Genomic DNA, 11,211 nt, shown 5'->3' with positions numbered 1-11,211 from the left:
GTACATTGACAACTAGACAGTACAGGTGAGACTTTAAAGTTGGCACTTGCTTACTTTCTCCTTGCTTGTCCCAAGATATTCTCCCAGAGCTGATAAATACATTCAGCAATGTAGGCAGATATAAAATTATCCCCACACATTAAAATCAGTAACATTTCTATATTCAAACAATAAACCATGTGAGAAATCAGAGAAGCTATCCCATTCATAATAGCTTCAAAAACCATAATATATCTGTGAATAAATCTAGCCAATGAAGTGAAGAACTTACACAATAAAATCTTTAAGGCATTGAGGAAATAATTAAAGAAGACACTAGAAGATGGTAAGACCTCCCGCACTCATGGATCAAGGATTAATATTGTGAAAATGGCCATTCTACCAAAAACAGTCTATAAATACAATGCAATACCATTAAAGTTCCACTAAACCTGTCCTTTCTGAGTCTCTCCGTAACTGGCTTTGCTTCTGTTCTTTCAGGCAGTCCAGGTGGTACAACTTTTAATGAGAGCCTGCTATTTGAACATTCGGGGTTTGAGCGTCCCTTCAGTACCTCACCACATGTTCTGTGATGTTCTCAAGAGAATTCCCTGACATGTCTTTGATCAGCATTGCTCTTCTTGCTAAACATGGTTACCAAAACTGGTCTCAGATGACATCACAAAGCTTAGCAGAGTTTATCTACAATGCTATAACCTGAAACACAGCCAAACATGAATCAGCAACTTAACATGATGAAACCTTTTCCACAATTAACTCATTAGAAGAGCAGTCAGCGTTGAAACTGTGAAGACCTGATACATACAACCTTGCATCATTCATGATGAATTATGCCCACTGAAAGGTTAAACCAGAGTGGATCTTACAAAACTCCACTTCCATAACCTCTCAAAAATGAAATCCCAAATAAAGGACTCAAAGGAAAATCAGAACTGGTATCTCTCTGGTGACGGGGAAGGGAATGACTTACTGGGGAGGAATGACCAGGGAGCAAGTGGAGACATTCCAAGTAATGGATTGCTAATCTTGCTGGGAGACATGTACAAAACTTCCATTAAGTAGGTTGATCATGTGCCTATCTGTATAGTCACATTCAGTTTATGTCCATCACTCACTGTTTCCAGAGAATAAATGTGTAAATATATAGGCAGGAGGGACTGGGATGGAAAACGAGAGGAAAAATCACATACTCTTGGGACACAGAGCGCTGCCGGATCTTATGTAAAGAGTGGAATGCTGCAACTCACAGGTTCTCAATACAGGAAGATGGTTGCAAAACTCAATAGGTAGCTCTACTCAGAGCTTGAATCAGTTCAGCGAGTGTCATGTCCAATGGAGAAAAGACTCTGCAGTGGGGGTTACATATAAATGTGCTTCAGAGGATGTTATGAAGGAATGACCACTTCCCTTTGTAATAGAGGACATGGAGAACTGAGATCCACATGATGCTGAGATACATGTATCCTTACTCCTCTGGAAATGAATAATACACAATCACTGTTTACTAAAGAATAAATGATTTAATCAGAGATCACATATTCCAACCTTTCACATTATTAGAATCCCCCAATACATCTGCGAATGGTTTAGGCTTTGTCAATTCTGGGTCTCCCACCGCAGAGCTTGCTTTATAGCATGAGGAAATGCAAATAGGGCCTCTCCCCGCTCATGAAAATCAGCCCAGCTTGACCTGAAGCTAAAAGAGAAGAGCCCAGCCCTGAATTCCCAGGTGTTCCTAGTCAGTGACCAGCACTGAACACAGACTCACCATGGAGCTGGGGCTGAGCTGGCTTTTCCTTGTTGCTGTCTTAAACGGTAATTTTGGGAGAAGAAGAGATGCTAAGTGTGAGAGTGGACATGAGTGATAGGGACACCGGGCATGTGTGGCAGTTTCCTGATCATATTCTCTGTCTTTGCAGGTGTCCAGTGTGAGGTGAAGCTGGTACAGTCTGGGGGCGGCTTGGTGCAACCTGGAGGGTCCCTGAAACTCTCCTGTGCAATGTCGAAATTCACCTTCAGTAACTATTGGATGAGCTGGTTGCGCCAGACTCCAGGAAAGGGGCTGGAATGGATTGGAAATATTTACCCTGGTGCTGGTATCACAAACTATGCAGACACAATCAAGGGCCGATTCACCATCTCCAGTGACAATTCCAAGAACACCCTGTACCTGCAAATGAGCAGTCTGAGGTCTGAGGACACAGCCACCTATTACTGTGCAAAAGACACAGTGAGGGGACTTCAGTGTGAGCCCAGACATAAATGTCCCTGCAGGACCACTCCTAACCACAGGAAGGAGCTCAGCACATGCTCAGCACAAGTTAAATTTCTGTAACAGGAGCAAACAGCTGAGTATACTTTTGTGTATGGGCTGCCTCTCTATATCATGATTTCATAAGGACCTTACCCACTTATTTAGCTCTATGCTGGGATTTTATCTGGCTTGAGTTTGAGTAGGCCTTTTGTATGCTGTCAAACGTGCTATGAGTTCATAGGAGCAACTGCCTACCTGTCTGGGGAAGAATTTCCTTGTGGTCATTCACTTCTGGCTCTTTCAATCTTTCTGGCCCCTCTTCCACAATGATCTCTGAGACTTGGGAAGCTACATTTGTTACTTATCTTAAGGCCTATTATGTTAATTACTGTCCCCAGATGTCGCTCAATCTACTGGGGTCTATTCAGTCTATCTAGAGTCACTTTAGGAAGATCAGCTTTTCCTCACCCAGCAGTAATCATTTGACAATATTTCTTCTGCTAAGATTGGGGTCAGCTGTCAGTTTCCTCAGTTCTATGCTGGGATATTGTCTGAGTTTGCATGAGTCCTGTGCATGTTGACACCATTGCCATAGAATTATATGAGCAGTTTCCTAGCAGCTTGTAGGACTCTATTTCCACCTGGTCATGCACCTCCTCTCTGTCTCTTACAATCTTTCTGCTCCCCTCTTCTACAATGGTCCCTGAGCCCTTGGTGGATATAGTTTAATATGGGAGTCCTGCCCAAGGACCAGCCTTCTGCAAATGTCATCTCTATACTTTGGCCACTTGTGATCTTTTGTGTTCCTGGCCCTGTGTTGCATGAGGGGACTTCATTAATGAGAACTGAGATATTCATTATTGTCCTCTTTACTCCTTATTCTATATTCTGTGAGTCTTAGGTTCAGAGGTTGCATTGTAGATGTGCCACTTAGTCTTGGGCAATTCACTGCATTTTTTCTCTGCTTCCCCGAAGCTTCCCCCATTCCTATGGTCTCTCATTAGTTTTCAGACCTCTTCAGATTTTCTAACTGAAACATATATATGTAAAGATTCAAAGATTCAAAACATATATATATATAAATATTCAAAGATTCATATATATGTAAAGATTCAAAGATTCAAAACATATATATAAACATTCAAAGATTCATATATGTGTGAAGATTCAAAGCTTTACATTCAAATTCATACACTTAGGAGAGAGAATATACCATCTTTCTTTCTTTCTATCTTTATTTCTTTCTGATTCAGTTTCACTTCCCCCAATTTACTTCTGAATTATACAACATCATTGTTTATAACATCTGTATAATAGTCCCTTGTATGAATATACCTTCATTACCCACCCATCAGATGACAGACGTAAGGAAGTGAAAACAACCTCCTTTCCCCACATCTTTAGTAACATTTGTTCTTATTTGATTTTCGGATTTTAGACATTCTGACTGGGATAAGATTAAATCTCAAAGTAGTTTTAATTTTCACATACAGTGACACTAAATATGTTTAACATTTAAAAAAAATCCCAGCCAATCGGTTTTCACTGTTTGGAAACTAGTTTCTTGCATCAATTTTCAATTGGATTGTTTGTAATTTTTCTGTTGAGTTTAACTCTTTGAATTCTTTGTATGTTTCTGAATACTAACATTAGCTTTCTAGATATTAACACTCTGTCAGAGGTATGGGTGGTGAAGATTTTTCCAGTCAGTAGGTTGTCTCTTCACTTAAACAAAGTGTCCTTTGCTCTAAAGAAGCTTTGTAGTTTCAGGAGATCTTGTTTATTCAATGCTGGACTTAATGCTTGTGCTAAAGGGGATCCTGTTGAGAAAGTAACTTTCCTCTGCTAATTTTTTTTCTAACAGATTCAGGTCATCATGTCTTATGTTGAGGCCCTTGATCCATTTGGAGCTAAGATTATGCTTAGGAGATTAGGATCTATTTTCATTATTCTACATGCAGGTATCCAGTTTGACCACCACCATTTGCTGAACATGATGTCTGTTCTCTAGTGTATGTGTGTTTTGACCCTTTGTTAGGTAGCTATAAGTGCTTAGACTTAAGTATAGGTCCTGAATTCTATTCCCCTGATCAACATGTTGGATTTTATGCAGTACCATGTTGTTTTGATGACTATAACTCTGTAGTAAGGTTGAGATCAGGGATGGTATTGCCTCCAGAATTTCTTTTATTGTTCAGTACTGCTTTGTCTACCCCGGGACTTTTGTGATTCCACATGAAATTTGCCATTGCATTTTCAATTTCCATGAACTATATTTCTGGAATTTTAGAGGGTATTGCATTGTATCTGTAGATTACTTCTGGTTGGATGGTCATTTTCACAATATTAATCCTACTGATCCATGAGCTGCGGAGAGCTTTCAATTTTCTTGAATCTTCTTAATTATTTTCTGCATTGTCTTAAAAATTTTTAAACAGTTATTTCAATTTCTTGAGTCCATTTATTCTAAGATATGTTATGGCTTTTGAGGCTACTGTGAACAGGATTGTCTTCCTGGTTTTGGTCTCAGTATATATGGTGTTGATGTAAAAGAAGGCTACTGATTTTGTATGTTAATTCTTTTACCCTGTTACTTTGCTGAATATGTTTGTCAGCTCTAGAAATTTTCTTCTGAGTTCTTATGTTCTTTAAATGTAAAGTATCAATAATCTGAGAATAGGGAAACTTGGACTTTTCCTCTCAGCTTTTATCGTCTTTTAACTCATTCACTAGTCTTAGTGCTCTAGCTAAACTTCAGGACAATTATGGAACAGGAAGGGAAAGAATGTATGTCACTGTTTCATTCCTAATTTAGTGGAAATTTGTGACTCGTATTCTGTTTAATATGATGTTGGATATGGGTATGCTATATATTGCCTTTATTATACTGAGATATATACCCTATATTCCTAGATGCGACATGATATTTTTTTCATGTTCTTCATGAAGGGATGTTGGATTTTTTTCAACAACCATTTCTGGATCTATTAACAAGGTTTCTGTCCTTCAGTTTATTTGTGTAAATAATTACATTTATTGAAGAACACATGTTGAACCACCCTCAAATCTCTGTGATGAATCCAGCTTTATCATAGTGGTCATCGTTTAACACGCTATTGAATTCTGTTTGCAAGGATTTTATTGAGAAATTTTGTCTCTATGCTCATCAGAGAGAATGGCGTATCATATTCTTTTCTGTTGTTGGATCTTTATCCTATTTTGGTGTCAGGGTAGTACTATATTCATAAAAATGAGATATTCCATACCTTTATATCTTAGAGACTCTTACTTCTATGAAAGAGTATTACTGTTAGTTCTTCTTGAATGTCTGGTAGAATTTCCAGCTTAGTTGAATGTAGGTTTCTAAAGTCTGTTCTTATGATCCTCTGAATTTCTTCAGTGTCTGTTGTAATGATTCCCTTTTCATTTCTGATAGTATTTATTCATTGATAGTCTCTCTCTTAGTTAATTTGACTGCATGTGTCACTTTTTTTTGTTTTTATAGAATGAAATCTACATTTCATTGATTGTATTCTATTTGTTGATTATTTTCATTAATTTTCAGGTGATTTTATTGTCTTGTCTCATCTACTTTTTAGGGGTATTGCTTTTGCTATTTTTCTAAAGACTTCAGAAGCATCATTAATTTATTACTATGAGATGTCACTAATTTTCAGATGTAGGCACTCTGTGCTACAAATTTAAAACTGTGTTCATTATCTTTTATACATTTTGATAGAATATGTTTTCATTATCTGTAAATTCTAGGAATTTTTAAAAATTGTAGCACACAGTGCCTACATCTTTATTATACTGAGATGTATGCCCAATCTTCATTCAGTAGTGAGTTGATTAGTTTCCATGAGTTTGTGTATTTTTTCATTTCTATTGTTTTTGATATCTAGCTTTATTCCTTTGTGGCTAGTTGGATTATAGGATCACATTTCAATTTTCTTGAATTTTTTGAGACTTTCTTTGTTTCCTAACATATGATCTATTAGGAAGAACATTCCATAGACTGCTGAGATTAAAATACATTCTTTGAATGTTGGGTGGAATATACAGGATTTCTCTGCTTATTTTATGTATGGATACCTGTCTATTGGTGACAATACAGGATTGATGTCACCCACTATTACTGTGTTGAAGTCAATCTATGATTTTAAATCCAAGAATGTTTATTTTATCAGATTGGGTGACTATGTTTGTTGTGTATATGCTTAGGATTTGCAATATATTCTTGGTTGATTTTTCCGCTAATAAGGTGAAATGTCTTTATCTCTTATGACTAATCTTAGTTTGAGCTCTATTTTTTCATATATTAGAATGCCTACGCCTTCTTGTTTCTAAGTTATATTTTCTTGGAGTACATTCTTCCATTGTTTTACCCTAAGTAGTTGCAGATCATTGGTGGTTGGATGTGGTTTTTGGAGTCACCAAAAAAATAGATCCCATATTCCAATCCATTCATTTGGTCTGTGCTTTTAATTGGGGGATTTAGACCATTACTACTGAGAGTTATTAATGAGCAATATTTTTATTTAATTTTTATGGTGATCTTGTTTTCTTTTGGTTAGCTGTTCTGGAACCGTTTATATTTCTTAATAATCTCTTGGATATGTTCTGTGCTCTTTGCATATTGAAGTGTTCCATTTAGTACCCTTTGTAGACATGGTTAGTGGACATAAGTTCCTTAAATTTTTTTATAGCATGGAGAGTGTTCCTTTCTCCTATTACAACTTCTAGTGATGTTGGGTATAAGTGCCTGGGTTGATAACTGTTGCTTTTGAGAATTGTATGTTGTCCCTCATTTGTGGATTGTAGCACCAATGCCTTATGTGTCAGTATATTACCTGATGTAACAGTAGGAGCCAGAAAAAAGAAAGCAACCAGGAAGGTAAAAGGAAAGAAAGCCTGGGAGAGTGGGATAGTAGAAAACAGATATTACCAAGGAGGAAGTGGGGAAAATAGGGACATTTAGCTGGGAAGGTGGGGGGGCATACAAGGATTTATGAGGGTAAAGGGGAAGAAATAATTCATGAGAGGTGAGATAAGAGACAGGTATTATCACGGGGAAAATTGGAAGAATGGGTGTACTTAAACTGGGGAGGGCAGAGGGAGGTTACACAGGCATAGAGAAAAAGTAGAGATAAATAAAGCTTAGGTGGTATGAAAATAGAGGGAAATCTATTCATTCAAAAACCCCCTGAAAAGTGTACATACACTATCTGAACTTGAGTGCATGTGTATATCTGAGGGCTATATAACAAGAAACAATGCCAGACAAGAGAAACCTTCCTTTGAGTTGTCGCTCAGGGTAGGCCTAGAGACTCCCCAAATACCACAGGTTGTTGGCACTGAACTTGATTGCCTAGGAGAACTTGAAGGTAAGACCCTACTGTGGAAGGCAGGACATACTTTACTTGGAGCAATGGAAAAGGAGCTAACCTGCAAGCCTCCTCCAGGAAGACCAGCTTCTATATTCCAGAGGATATATTTTTTAATAAAATATTCAGTCTTTTTAGATATTTGATTTTTCATTATTATTTTAGCTCTGTTTTTTCAGAATATAGGGTATTTTGAATAAATTGATGTGTTTATATTGATCATTATGTGTTTAGATTATTTATCCACTTTTAATCAGTTTATTGTATTGCTGCCATTGAATTATTTTTAATATTTAGTACATTTTTAACATTTAACAGTATAGGTTGCAATTATATTTTATTATTCTCTGGACTATGTCCAATCTGTTCTCTCCTTTACTGTGCAAAAACTTTATTTTTAAAGTAGTTACTTAATTTTAATTGTGTTCAAGGATCACAGTCACCTGGGTAGGACTAGACTAACATTCATATTATTCACATAACATTTTTGAACAGAGACACATTTGTTGCCTAGGCAGTGTAATTCATGCAGTTTAGAAAATGTCATTCCAGTGAAAACTTACCACTGTGATTCAAGAGAAATTATTCTGAATGTAAATAGTGAGTTTGTAGTCCTCAAAACTACAATTATGACGTCTCTCAGTTCTGCTCATGAAGAATTGATGAAAGGGATATGGACCACCTCCATCCTCAAGAATAAAAGCTTCCACCCACATCACCACAGAATCGCCTCATATTAAGACAGACCATGGAAACATGCTGCCTGAAAATTAAGAAATTGGGCGACAGTGTTCTGAGGACAATTTTCTAAGTGTTATTCAAAGGTTAAGACAGGGATAAAAGTAAGACTGGCATGTAGATGTGTTTTGAATATTAGGAATGCTATCAACATGTTTCCAGCCTTGATTGTGAGTACCTGCCCCCAAACAGGACAAAACATATCAGATAAATGTAGAATGAACAGGGTCATCCACATGTTGGAAGCATAAGTGTCCTCTGGGGAGTGGGACACTAATGACAGAATTTCTCACTGCCAATTTGTGAGTGATTCACAGGCCTGGTCTCATTTTCTCTGTCTCTCTTGATTCTGACCCAGGTGTGTGTTGATCACAGGTATGTTAAAACACAAGACAGAGCTGGAACTCCTACAGAAACAGCAATGTGACAGTTTGACAAGCTTCTAGGGGACCTAGCAGCAAAGTCAGTGGAGAAAACAGTGAGGGGGGAGAGTTGCAAACATCAATCCTGGGAGTGAATCCATCACCTACCAGGGAAGGAACTGGGGCAGAGAGCACCAGTAGGTACTGATGGCAACATTTACTGCAGACTGTGCCTTAAGAGCAGAATCAACATTGCCAGAGACATCCAAGAAGCAGTTCTTCCTTCACCTGAATTATGTGAGGACAGAAGACATAGTTGTGTATCACTGTGCAAGGTATACAGTGTTCCAGATTTGCCAGCACCATTTGTTGATGCTGTCTTTCCTGCATTGTGTCCTTGGCACCTCTGTCAAATATCAGGTGGCTGAAATTGTAGACGGATAATATTTTGGAGCTCCACAACTGGCCACACAGAGAATATATGTCTGAGAGATGCCCAACACTAGGTGCCACAGCTATAGAGGAACCTCCACACCTAAGGCTCATGGAACATAGCAGAACAGGGGTAGAGAGAAAACTAATACATCCCTCAACTATCACAGGTGAAGCTGCTTCATACAATAGAATGAGACACACACAAAAGACCACAACCACCAAAGCTTAGAGAATATGAGACTACAGAGTGTGTGCCCCTGGATAGGACGCCTATGTTTAAACTCACCCACCCATGGCTTATGAACATTGTGTAAGAAATAGAGTTTATGAATGAACTTAAGGAAATGTAGGCTTTCAGGCCTCTAGGAACTAACTTACTTATGTAAACTTGCAACAGTGGTGACAGCATGCACAATATCCATGCTGACTCAATTGAACAAAAACTCATCATAGAACTTGGGAAAATGGACATCAGGCCCCAACCTTAGCCAAGGAACTATTGGCAACTGATTACTGAAGGATGAGGGACTTCTTTAAGGGAATGAGTCTAGATAGGGTGACTAGACAACAAGGGACATCTGGGTACAAATGTTTGACCAAATAAGTCTTAACATATATGACAGAATGCATGAAATCTGGTGGGAGGGACTATGGGAGATGTAGATGCAGGGCCTAAATTTAATTGAGACCTATTATATAAAATGCACAAAACAATAAAAAGACACATAACTGTATAAATAGAAAAAAATGATACACAGTGAAATGACTTCAGTGTGAGCTCTCTCACTACTCTCCTTACAGGGGAACTCAAGGTCATCAGAGGATGCTCTGGACACACTGAGCCTACTGTCAGGCACAGTAGCAGGGGAGCAAAAAGGATTTCTTCCCCTGCTCCCTGTTTGTTAGTAGTCCAGCGTGCCTCCTCTACACACTTACACACTTTTCATAGTGATCCTAAAAAGAGCATCATTCTCACAAAAATAAACCTTTTCCTTTGTTTTAGGAAGGTTCGTTGACATTAGGGACCTCAGTCATGATTCAATGATTCATATCAATATTCCTGGATGAACCCACAATTTTTTGTTTCAGGATTTATTATTTTATTTTATTTGTGTGTGTGTGTGTGTGTGTGTGTGTGTGTGTGTGTGTGTGATGACCATGTGAACGCATTCTCCTTCAGATGCCAGAAGAGAACATCAGGTTATCTGGAGCTGGAATTACAGGGTGTTGTGTGCTAGCCAATGTGGTTGCTGTGAACTTCTGTCCCCTGGGGAAGCAGCAGGTGCCCTTAAGCATGAGTCCTGCATTCAGTTCCCAAACCACATTTTTAATGATGCTTTCTACATGGCGGCATCAGATATATATATATTACAAATGTGTCATGACATGACTGAAGATGAATCTCCACATCTTCTGTCCCAGAAAGCCCATCCTCATCTTAGTTCACATAGTGGCTTCTGTAATATCCACCTGGGCAAGTCTGTATACATTCATACTGTTGTCTAAATATGCCATAAGTTGTCTACTCCAAGGAAAACCTTTGGAAATATCTGAAAACTTGGGAGTCATAACAAAGGATAGGATTCATTCAGTAGTACCTGGTTTATAAAGACCATCTATGCTGGTAAATATCTTCACTTGACCAACACAATCCACAGAGAAAACAATCTGTTCTAAAATGTCACTAGGCTGGAAGTTTAGTGTCTTTGACACAAAGGAACAAACTGTTTTAATGCACAAAAATGTTTTTCCTCAGAAACAACTTTAATCCAAGTAAGCTATCCATGTGTATGTGGTTTAAGCACACACACACAAACGCACACATGCACACACACAGACACACAGACACACACATACAAGCAACACAAATCAATTCAAAACTTGCCAAGATATTTGTCTGGAATAGAAGTTCATTTTTTCTCATGGTCTTCCTCATTCATAAAGTATTGAAGACTCCAGAATTACAGTCAAGTAACATTGTGATCAGATGGAGTAGATGCTGTAATTTTTCACACTTTCTCTTTGGCTTTCTAGC

The 11,211-nt window shown here is 38.1% G+C and overlaps 1 gene segment (V, D, J or C); it reads left to right on the top strand.

The window, feature by feature from the left end:
• The first annotated feature begins 1,717 nt into the window (after positions 1–1,717).
• Positions 1,718–2,335, top strand: LOC103750598. The segment is given in 2 exon segments: positions 1,718–1,815; positions 1,920–2,335. Coding segments are annotated over 2 exon segments (462 nt in total).
• The last annotated feature ends 8,876 nt before the right edge of the window (positions 2,336–11,211 follow it).

The sequence above is a fragment of the Nannospalax galili genome, unplaced genomic scaffold, assembly GCF_000622305.1.
Source record: "Nannospalax galili isolate Female #2095 unplaced genomic scaffold, S.galili_v1.0 scaffold130, whole genome shotgun sequence".
In the NCBI taxonomy this organism is placed as follows: domain Eukaryota; kingdom Metazoa; phylum Chordata; class Mammalia; order Rodentia; family Spalacidae; genus Nannospalax; species Nannospalax galili.
The sequence above is the reverse complement of the archived record's forward strand: the minus strand, read 5'-3'. Positions and strand labels throughout refer to the sequence as shown.